Here is a 12,158-nt window from a genome sequence, read left to right on the forward strand (position 1 = left end):
CAGTTGTAAAAATTTTAAATGTTATTTATTTGGATTACTTTTCATATCATTAATCTCAGTAACTGTTTCGGTATCATGCTCGATTTCAACTTCTGCTTTATTATCGACATTTTGTTTTTGAGGAAACCCAGTAAGACTTGAAGACAAACTGCGTGAAAGAAATGAATGAGTTTTAATTGAAATCGGAGTAACATCATCGTCAGAGGACGAATCTTGTTCAAGTGGTTCTGAAGAAGTGCTTAGCCCACTGTTGACGTTTTCAGGCTCCTTTTTAATTTTCTAAAAGTTATAGGTATTAAAATTGATACTTTTTTTATTTTAAAATGAGTGATACTGAAAACATAAATAATAATACCTTTTTTTCCGGTAAAATATATTTGGGTAAACTTTTAAAGAACCAAGCGCCACTTTTTTTCCACATCTCGCGTGTTTCAGTACAAATACGACATAGAAAAATTTTAGTGGATATTTTCATTGGCTCATCATCATTGAAAGATTTAGCTAATGAAATATTGGGTGTTGAAGAAGCAGCGATTGGTTTCTTGTACTTCATTCGTGATTCATTTGTTAATACTAATGCTGATATCGTTGTAGTTTCGACACCACATTTTTTACAAACGTATTTGCAACAATCTCTACACAAAACCGATCCAGCTCCAAGAACGGAAAATTTTTCACTGCATAAAGCACAAGAACAAACACATTGGTTATCGCGAATGCACCTGTTTCCACAACTTTTATTGTTTGATCTTGCGGCGACTATTGAAACATTGCGTTTCATATTATCTAGACGTTCAACTAGTTTACCAACTCGTTCTTGTTCAGACAGATCTAAGACCTCTGCTCGCTTAATAACCTGGTTCAAAAATGAAATTATAAAAAATCCTTCTATAAGATTACTTATTATTATTATTTGTTCAAATGCTCAGGGGGTTATCCCGGAGTCCGACTCTACCGAGGGCCATCCATTACTGCTTATTAATAAAATTAATACCTCAATTATTCGTTTTTGTTCCTCTGATGTCAAGGCGGTTGAGTTTTGAGACACATTATTAAGTGAAGAAAGACTTCTAGAATAGGATGAATGTAACGTGTGATCGTTATATCCACCATCTAAAATTACACTCTTCACTGACCATCCAGTTTTTAATCTATAATATAATGAATTATAATATTATTAGTAACATTTGAATTTTCCTTATTAACTTTTACTGTTTTTAAATTTGAATTATTTTTTTTTTGTAATTTTGCTCTAGATTTTCAAAAAAAAGAATGAAAAAAAAGAACGTGATGACAATCTGATATCCCGTTTGTTCTAATAGACTAAGATTCGATTCTGTAATGGATAATTATTTTTTTTTTTAACTTCGCGGCGTCTACTGGGCTCGATCCTGGTTCAGTTAAATTTAAAGTTTGACCGGTGAACCACTGCGCTGAATCATGCACTGGGGGTATATCTATTGGAATATGTAAGAAAAAAAACTTTCACATTAGATGAGAATCCATAACTTCCTTTTCTTAATTTTCTGCTAAAAGTTAAAAGTTAATATCGTGAAATTAATAATCAAAATATTTACTTTCCCCGCAGCGCTAACTGACGATCACTTGGACAGACCCACTTAGTATTTTTACTTCTCAAGTTATTCGAAAGGTATTGGGATTCCATTTTCGAGTAAAAATTAGCATTCCATTTACATTAAATCGAGAGGATCAACAGATGAAAAATGTTTTACCTGTAATTAAAATACAAACTTTTTTATTTTTAAAAATTCAGTTTTTATATATAGAACAATAATATAAGGAGTATTTAACTCTATAAGATTAAGTAGAACGACATTAAATTTGTCAAACCGTGAAATTTTACAAAGCTACAAAAATTTTGATCAAATTATTCTATTCAAAAATTTTTATAGATATATAGTTTTTTACAGTTATTATATCAAATTTTATCGACCACCAGAGCTTCACGGAAATCAAAAAAACTGTACTGGCATAGGTTTTCTCTGTATTTTCCTATATCGCTACACCTCCACTGCAAGGTGAGGTAAGTAGGGCATCTTCGTGATGATGCAGTACAGTATAAGCATAAGTCGGGTCACAGCCGTAAAATAAAGGCAGAAAAGAGCTTGGGGAGTATAAATAAAGGGGAAGTACAAATTAGGGAGTATAGATAAAGGGGAAAAGGAGTTTAGGGTGACAGAGGGTAAAACGTCGTAAGAAACTAAAAAGTTGTACAACTAGAACACACAATTATTGTTATTACTTCTCTCTATTTAAGCAATAAAAAAAGTTGTATTTCCGGTTTTTTTAGTATCTATATTTACTTATCAATTTATATATCCTTTTACTCATGAAAATTAGAATTGTACTATAACAGCTGTTACTTTTTATTTACAATACTTTTTTTGCACTGAACAGTGTTGTAACTGATCAATTTTTCTTTTATCCATTGATAGTCTAATATTACTTTCTTTTCTATTCAATTATCAATACTATTCTGACTTAATTTAACACAGGAAGACGATATTATTTTCTAAATTTCCCTCAAATCGCCGTGAATACTATCGAAATAGAATAATTTATGTCCTAAAAAGTAGACTCTAAATTCATATCTCCTAAATTTTTTTTTTCTCATTGATAAAAACATCAATAAAACTTGGTCTTATGTTTATTCCATTAAATTGCGCTATGAAATAATTTTTCAGCGCATTTATCTCATATATTTTTTATATATATTCTTTCATAGCTTAGATCAAATCGATTGTATACTCATTGTATATACATATTGTACAAAAAACTAAGATACATATATTTATATACGAACGTGGGTCAAGAATTTGTTTGAAACAAAAATCGTACATACCAGTCAGTTTCCTGTGAGTAAATGAGCTGTATTTGATATCAAAAAATATTTATAATGCGATGACTAAGCGAGTATTTTTTTCACTAGTTTATTTTAATGATTTCTTATATGTTATAAAATATTTATTCACTTAAAATGTTTTTAAAAAAGGAGCTTTTCATGCCTTTTTTTTTCGAGTAACGAACTAGAAATTTTAAAAGTTTCGGTATTATCATATGATCTTATAACTATTGATCGTAATATTATTGAGTAACGATGAGTGCTTGTAATAGTTTTAACATGTTTTGTTCAATGAGAAGCCTACTTTTAACTACTGTCTAGCCATCGGAATACGGTTGGATCGACAGGTGGCTGTTATTACTACGATGTCATGGATGTTCTTCTATGCGAACGCGCACTCGCACTGTCGACGCATACTTTACTGATACTGATATTGTACTGATTGTAACACATATGTCCTGAATTGACTATAAATAAAATAATTCATTGATTATTATAAATTATAGACTATTAACAAGTGTACTATTTTCTCATGTTTAATTGAAATACAAAATTTTCAAATAGTTACTGATATTATTTTTTAGAAATGTCAGTTTTTTAAATCAACTTCTAAAATATCTGTTACAATATTTTTTAATGAATGGATTGAATTGAAATTTAGAAATAATACGAAAAATATAATTGATTCTTTTTACATTTGTTAATAATGTTGTCTTTCTATAAATTCTCGATTATTCAAAAATGTGCCTCCAAATTCAAAATTTCTATAAACCAAGAAGTGCAGGCTTCTCATTGAATAAATTTACAAATTAATAGTAACTTCAGCTCGTTTTTTAGTTTTATTCTTATAATTATTAACGTGATATTAGATGCACGCAAATATTCCATAATTTTTAAACGAATTGACCGATCAATTAAATTTTTCTAACAGATGTTAAAATTCCGTCTGAGAGCTGGAACGGAAATAAATCACTACAATAAGAATTTGTTGGTAAATCTTTCGTCACTTCACTGCAGTTTCTTCGGCACTTGATAAACTGATGACGGTGACTTGATTGTCGAATTGTCGATAAGCTAGAAGTGAATCGTTGGTAAACGCCCATCCAATTAGTCAATTCGTATCTCAATATTAGAATTTTCATTCAACATTCACATCAGTGACTTAGCACAGTGGAAAAACGACGGGATCCAGGTTCAAGCTCAGTAGCTGCCGTAAAGTTTTGTTTTTCTTCACAGCTATTTAGTTTTTTTGAAAAATTCTACTTACTGCCGATTCACAGGTGAAATTTTGTCGATTTATAAGCGAAAACCCTGTGTTTCGATTGTTAAAATCAATGATTGGAGAAAAAAGTGGTGAATCCACTCTAGTTTTCCAGTGATTCCGTAAAAACTGCCGGTAAAACGGTTATCTATCCATCAATGCAAGACGGAATGTCTCGTAGCAAGAATTGATCTAATTACGTAAAAAACATGAGTAACTGCTTGTGAAATTTACGTTTTTTTTTCTGCAGAAATTCGATATATCTCAAGTTACCAAGTATTTCCGAGGAACGTAAAGGAAAAATATTGGACTGATAATTTCCCAAGAAGTTATGATCAATTGACAGTATTTCAGTCGTGACTGCATAACTGCATGGAAAAATTTAAATCTAATGTCAAAAATCATGATTGTACGAAATTTCATAGAATTTGCTGAGCTACCTAGTAGGGTAGGAGCTTAAAATAATTAAAAACACATTAATTAACTTTATAAAAAATAAAAAGAAAATATATTGTATAATTAAAGGTAATTATGCAACATGATTAAAGGTAACGTAAACTGTTTTTCTCGCCATTCGTATCGATGTATTTTTTATATTATTCATTAACTAAATACATGTATGAATTGATGAAATTATCTAGTATTTACAAAAAATTGAATTTTAATTTTGTCGCCACATGATTAGAATTTTTATGGATAGACAGTACATTAACTTTTGAAAGATTTCCTTAATTACTTGAACAAAACTTTGAATCAGAATAGTATGACGTTGCTATGGAATTGAGGATCCACTTATTAAGACTTATACGAGTACTGCTTTACGAAAATTTAAAGAATTTTTTAAAAAGGTGAAGTCTTATTTCTAGATCATTGCCATATTCTTCAGCAGACGAATTCTATCGGATGGATTGTAGGAAAAATTTTTACAAAAGTTAATAAATTATTTTGACACCTTATAAATTAAAAGTAAACTGACTGAAAAGGATTCACTGACTATTCGCTTCTAAATCCATATCAGACCAAACCGCTTCAGTTTCACTTTCTTCAACTGCTTCATCGTTATCAGAGTCAGGTAAGCCATCTCCGACATCATAAGTTGTATCAGCATGTTCTTCACTCACAGTCATATAATAGGATGTCTCAAATTTAGTAGCCGTACTATCTAAGCGATGCATACCTTCGAGTGCTCTTCTATTACTTGGGTCAAGACTAAAAAATAATATACCTCTATTAGGAAGATTTATCAATCAAGCAGTAACTGACCTGAAACTGCTTGTTTCATATCAAGTTTTACATATTTGATTCTACAACGATTAAAATTGAAATTTTAATAAACGAGCCTGGTCACCAGTACACTAGTTATCTACGTCTTTATATAACTATGGATCTTGTTGTAGACACTGCTACAAAGTTTTAAATTGCAAGTCTTGTCAAACTTAGAAAAAAACTTTGTGTTATGTGCACTTGAAAAATTGGGCAAGAATATTGAAGATATTTTCCTCAAAGTGCATTGGTACAGTGACTTGAGCTAATCTTGCACCAGAAATTGCTTGCATATACTAACGCATATCTTGCGCCAGATCTGCTCCAGAAGTGTCATATTGCAATGTCTCACTTCTGTCTCTGTCACTTTATCCCCTCCATTGGCATACGATACAAGATCCTGGGGTAAAGTGACAGAGATAGAAGTTAGATATATAGATAGTGTGATATGACACTTCTGGAGCAGATCTGGCGCAAGGTATGCGTTAGTGTCTGCAAATAATTTCTGTTGCAAGACTCGCTCAAGATACGCGTAAGTAACTTTACTAACACATCTTGAGCAGGACATCTTCAATGTTCTTTTGTACAATATCATGTGCAAGTCTTACAACAATCTTGTCTTAGAATCTCGCATTAATATCGTGACAGATTGATAGGTATATAAAGACGTAGACACCTAGGGGTCTTTCTCAAGATACTTTCATAAAAATAGTACAAGACTACTACAAGATTGCTTGTGTGCGTCATCTTGGGCAAGTCTATGTAGTATCTATCAAAAGATTCTTGTGATCAGTGCTTTGACCAGCAACTTATAATGGAAATTGTTACATGGTATTATTAATACATTATGTAATACTAACCTTAAAGCTATTGCATAATGATCTAGTGCCTTTTCTTCATTGTGCACCCTGGCACAAAGATCACCTAACATTTGATGTAATTTACAATTCGGCTGAATTTCAACTTGTTTCTCGAGTAAATCAATAGCTGATTCTAAATTCATTTCCTGTTCATATATTTCAGCTAAATAATAAACTGCCGGTAAATATGATTCATCTTGAGCTAACGCTTTATCTAAAAGATTCTTAGCTTTTCCTACAGAGACCGGGTCTTTCATCAAAACTGACGCGTACAACTTTAAAATAAACAATTAGACTATGTCAATTAACTTCATAATTTTCTAATTTTATCAAACAAAATATATTTTCTACATACAGACAAAACCCTTGGAGTATGGCCCAGTTGTTTGCAAGCACTGCTCGCAATATTTAACGCTTCTCGTAAACGATGCATGCCAATATAGCAATCGACACAACCTTTATGTGGTTCATATCTATATGGTTTAATTTGAACCGCAGCTCTAAATTGATGTAATGCATCTTGATATTTTTTTTGATCAATAAGAATATTCCCACGTAAAATAATAGCTTCTAAATTTATCGGATTAAGATTAATCGCTTGTGCAGTCAAAGTACTTGCTCGGTTTAGTTTTCTTGCTGCATATAAAGTATAAGCCATCGCTACATAAATTTCAGCTGAACATTCTCCGTTTACTGTTATGGTGGGTATTAATTTTTCCAAATCTTTGGTGTGCTGCCCTTTGTACAGAACAGCTGCATACAGATCCAGACTGTAAATTTTTATTACAAACAATAACGAGGATATTATAAAAAGTACTTCATTTCACTTACCCTTTAATAGTATCCGGCTCAATAGCTCGCGCTCGCTTCAAACAAGCTAGTGCATTTTTATCGTCTCCTGCGCAGTAATAACACTCTCCCATGGTTACTAATAAATTGAAATTGTCACGAAGATAATTAACATTGTCTAATATTTTGAAAGCTGAAATTGCATGACTGTACTCCCGATTATGCATGTGGGCGTGCGCTTTTATCCACGTGTTCAGCCAATCTAGATTAGGTGAGATGGCCGTAGATCCTACAATCAAAGAATTCACTTCAATCCCTTTAACTCCCAGTGAAAGAAGACCTTCTGCTGCTTCTAAAGCTAAAGGACACTCTCTCAAAACTTCTTTATATGTCGTAATGGCAGATCGTTCCATTCCTTGGTCATGAAATATTTTAGCCAATGCCATATTTACCTATTGAGAAATTTAAAAATTTGTTATTTAGATTTACGCAAATATCTATAAATTTTTTATATAATTGTAAAATTAATAATGATACTGAGGTAAGCGGACATCGAAGGTGTTTCTAAATTTTCTACTTGTGCACATTTTTATATTTTTTAATTTTCTGCTGTTCTGACTATTTCCGGATAAGATTTTGGAGTCGATCAGTCGAGTAGTTTACAAGTTATAGGAAAAATAAAAATAAAAGAAACAATTTTCATGTTTTTGTTGCATAAATCGTAAATTGCTCGACTGATATTTTTAAGTTTGATAAAATCTAAATCTTAACAAGATCTTTCGATTGCCATAGAGCGATTGATTTGTTCCAAAGATATCATCGGACAAAAATGATTTTTTTTAAGCAAAATTACAATTTTTTTGACCTCGAAGAGCTTAAAAGTTTACGGTTGGCCCACAGGGTCATTGTTAATTTTCTAGTAAATAAAGGATCATAATTAATAAAATATCAATGTACTTTAGCGGTTCGTTGTTTTCCGGGTATACTTTGCAAAATTTGAAGGGCTTCTAGTTGGTTTTTAGTTTTCATTAAGCAAACGTGGATTTGATACTTGATGTCTATGTCTGACAGAAGATCTTTATAACTCTCTTGATTGTTTGATTTCGTTGTGCTCTTTGACTTCAATAAGAACTTGCGAAATTGTAAAGACTTTTTATACAATGATTCTGCTTTACGATATTCTCCAAGGTGGAAATGCGAATCAGCACAATGCACATAAATAAGAAATTTTGCTGTTGGAGGTAAGAGATCACCATTATGGTCACTCAGAGATAGGACTAAATTCGCCTGTCAACATAAAATGTTCATAAAAATACTTATCTAACCTTCTATTTGTAATAATAAAAAATAATTACTTACAAGTGAAATCACATTAGAGTATAATTGTTGATCGTAAATAAGTTTAATTTGATCATAAAGGTTTGACATATTTGCGAGTGAAAATTCTACTATTTTTATATAAACATAAAATTTTTTCAAAATTAAATTTAAAAATTTTGAAAAAGTTTTTTTACTTTTTGACGTTTGGTTTTAAACCCGTAGTAATACTTTTAAATTTTAAATTATTAGAACTAGTATTTTTTAATATTATTGCGTACAGTCACTAAAAAACAAAAAATTTACAATCACTTTGCATTTCAGTTGTCTTTTTATGATGAACTGATAAAAAATAGATCAACTATTTAATTACTATTAAGTCGAATCAATTGTTTTCCTTGTTTACACTATGGCAGTGTCTATTTACACGATTCACGTTACGGCCCGTAACGGGAGTGATGCAAATCCCCACTTGTGCAAAGACCCACTTACAAAAAATATGTTGGCAGCATTGATCACTTGGGAACAAACTATACATAAGAATTGCATGCAGTATAGACAATTATGCATATTTTCGTCAAACGATAAAATTACCGATCGAGCCAATGTTATATTAGAAATTTAAAAATTTGGCTGTACAATAGCGCCCTCGTAGGCCAACAACGGAACGTGCAGAAGAAAACATAAATATTATGGATCATTCATTGGGTATTACACGATGATTCAATAAGTTCAGTGAAACTGTCTAATTTCCACTTCACACTTACAAGTTATATATTATATATTATCAGTTAATTTTTAAGTACTTAAAGTTCCTCAGTGGGAATTTGCACAGCGCAAAGTCCCACTCAAGAATTCTAGTACGTAAAATATAAAAAATTATTTTTTACATGCTTGTAATCCCTATAGGAATTTGATTGATATGCTAGTCACTCCATAAAATTGATATATCTTTAATTAAATAAAATATAATTATTATTACTTGAATTAACGAAATTCGAATAGGTATCAAGTGGGAATATGCTCAGAGCAAAGTCCCACTAAAAACTCTAGTACCAAAAATTAAAATAATAATTTTTAAATTGCTCGTATTTTCTGTAGGAATTTAATTGACATGCTAGATACTCCATAAAATTGATATATTTTTAATTAAATGAAATATAATTATTATTACTTAAATTAAGGTAATTTAAATAAGTATCAAGTGGGAATTTGCACCGTGCAAAGTCCCACTAAAGAATTCTAGTACGCAAAAGTAATATAATGATTTTTACGTTGCTTTTATTTTCTACATAGGAATTCGATTGATAATAGATCCTACCTAAAATAGACATCTTCAATTAAATTAAATATAAGTATTAGGATATGTCGAAAAACACCAATAATATTTTTTATTTTTGGCACCACTAGAAATCGATAGGATATCTCACTGTGCAAATTCCCACTTGATACTTATTTGAATTACCTTAATTTAAGTAATAATAATTATATTTTATTCGATTCAAGATATGTCAACTCCAACGAGTATAAAGCATATCAATCAAATTCCTACAGAAAATACAAGCAATTTAAAAATTATTATTTTAATTTTGGGTACTAGAGTTTTTAGTGGGACTTTGCTCTGAGCATATTCCCACTTGATACCTATTTAAATTACCTTAATTTAAGTAATAATAATTATATTTTATTTAATTAAAGATATATCAAAGAAACAGGAAGTTAAAGAATTCTATAAAAAATTAGAAGAAACAATATAAATTAAGTTAATAGTGTTATATTTTATTACTGTACTGTATTTTATTTTATAAATAAAGTCTATCGATAATGTAATATTATTTTTCAGTTTTTTTCTTTACATTAATAATCGCAATAAAGAAAAATCTAATAAATGATAATAAAGATTTAAAAAAAAAATTAAAATCAAAATTTTCATTGATAATGAAGAGCTGTAACCATCGCATGATAAAATTGGAAATGCTTTTATCAACATCTATAGTTTAGTATCATATGACAATGCTGCCAACCAGGTAAGACTTTGCACAAGTGGGAATTTGCATCACTCCCGAAATAGGCCTTTAGGGTGAGGCTCATTCTCCCGAAACCCAAAATCCCGAATGCAACATTTACCGTCTGTAAGAAATGGTAAAGAAGTTTCGAGTATGGTTATTAGATGGCGTCACAGTGGTGATTTGAGAAAAATTTAAGTAACTTGCAAGCTGAGGCCAGCTGGGCACAAAACCTAGCAAGAGGAAAAAAAGTAATTTGCAGAAATAAACCCATAGTAAAAAAAATTATAGTGCAAGTTTAAGCCTTTAATATTCATATTAAGAGGTGTATCGTTACGACTGTTCGTTTTTTGAAAGAAATTTCATTTTTCACCCAAAACTCGTAAATCATCTATCTTAAAAATTTGAGCAAATTAAATTTTTAAAGAAAATTGGATTCCCTACAAGAAATCTCTCTTAGTAAAATAACGTAAAACAAGCCGTTTCCTTGTAACTGTGCCTTGAATATTGATTTGTTTTTTAAATTCTTTGCTTCTATTTTGGATTATTGTAACTACTAGAAATATTAAAAATTTTCCTAGTCAAAATACATATTTTTGAAGGAAATTTAACGCTCTACAAAAAAGGTTTCTGACAATTTTTCGCCAAATTAACTCCTTCAAAAGTTATTCAAAGTTGAAGTTGAGTCAAAACAACTCAAATAACCTGAATAGCTTCGGAAGGAGTGAATTTAAATGTACAAGATTAAATATACAAGAAAGTAACAGTGGGCACAAATCGTACTTTTACTCTATATGTTAAATATATAAAATAAAATTATTTGAATCACACGACCATACTTTAAATTTAAACCTCGTTCTTTATCAAATCAATAATAAATGTGCTCTTGTCTCACGTTATTATTTTCTGTTTGGATAATACTTAACCGTGGTATAATAATATTCAACTCAAGCATTCAAATTAATTTTAAATTTATAGAATATATATATTGTAAGATGATTCCAGTTGTTATCTCATAAAAATCTGTAAAGCAAATATTGTAATTAGTGTAAAACCAATAAATGTAATTAATTTAAAAAGACTATTTTACCTGTATTTTATTTTTGAAACAATTATCTCAATAGTTTAATACTCTTGCATCAGCTGACAGGATTACAAATAATAAATCGTTGTACTCTTCCTCTATTATCCCTCTCATCAATTTTAAAAATAGTGGATATTTAATTTTCTAAATCATAAGTAGCCACAGCATTAAGATGAAAAATAAAAATTTGCAGCAGTACCGCCGGTTAGAATAAAATAAAGTTATCTATTTTTAATATGCTCAGTAGTTCTATTTTTCGCGCCACTGTCATCGTTACCAACAACGAGTCAAGCAGCGGGATTATTTTTGGTTTCTGATTTTTTATGGAATTTTGAGTTGAATAATAATCATAATTCATTCTCTACTTAGTATGAAATAATATAATTCACCATGAATGCGTCTTAAACACGAAAGTCGCATAGCATGATGTTGCGTATACTGAAATATTTTGTATGTATACGTTCTAAATACTGAACCTTCATGAGAATTGAAAACATTAAATAGGTCCACAGATATGATTCCGGGAACTAGTTACTTTTCGCTCCAGAAACGTTCCAGGTTCAATCCGAAATGTTCCCGGAATTAACCACCTCTAATCATTTTCCATAGAAAGTCGTCTAAAGTAACCATTTGACTCGATATTCCTGGAAGAATCAGCCCTATTATTTCTCAGAAATCAATCGGATCTCAGGAAACCATGAATCTCAATTTTAAT

At 30.4% G+C, this 12,158-nt stretch overlaps 2 protein-coding genes across 3 annotated transcripts; both read right to left on the reverse strand.

The window, feature by feature from the left end:
• Nucleotides 1–12: 12 nt before the first annotated feature.
• On the reverse strand, nt 13–4,528 carry LOC103570196 (rab effector Noc2). Its single transcript, XM_008547844.2, has 6 exons — nt 3,559–4,528; nt 2,864–3,330; nt 1,578–1,733; nt 995–1,151; nt 356–856; nt 13–279 (listed from the first exon to the last, which is right to left on the reverse strand). The coding sequence occupies exons 3-6, from the start codon at nt 1,664–1,666 to the stop codon at nt 22–24; spliced, it is 1,005 nt and encodes a 334-aa protein (XP_008546066.1). The 5' UTR covers nt 1,667–1,733; nt 2,864–3,330; nt 3,559–4,528; the 3' UTR covers nt 13–21.
• Nucleotides 4,529–4,604: 76 nt separating this feature from the next.
• LOC103570195 (anaphase-promoting complex subunit 7) lies at nt 4,605–8,818 on the reverse strand. 2 transcript variants are annotated; one of them, XM_014442162.2, is made up of 7 exons: nt 8,396–8,818; nt 7,994–8,323; nt 7,079–7,488; nt 6,603–7,017; nt 6,248–6,522; nt 5,119–5,333; nt 4,605–5,020 (listed from the first exon to the last, which is right to left on the reverse strand). In XM_014442162.2, the coding sequence occupies exons 1-7, from the start codon at nt 8,462–8,464 to the stop codon at nt 5,007–5,009; spliced, it is 1,728 nt and encodes a 575-aa protein (XP_014297648.1). In that variant the 5' UTR covers nt 8,465–8,818; the 3' UTR covers nt 4,605–5,006. The 2 variants fall into 2 exon arrangements, with proteins under 2 accessions (XP_014297648.1, XP_014297649.1); XM_014442163.2 differs by having other exon boundaries at nt 4,605–5,333.
• Between the last annotated feature and the right edge of the window lie 3,340 nt (nt 8,819–12,158).

Source organism: Microplitis demolitor, chromosome 4, assembly GCF_026212275.2.
Source record: "Microplitis demolitor isolate Queensland-Clemson2020A chromosome 4, iyMicDemo2.1a, whole genome shotgun sequence".
Lineage (NCBI taxonomy): Eukaryota > Metazoa > Arthropoda > Insecta > Hymenoptera > Braconidae > Microplitis > Microplitis demolitor.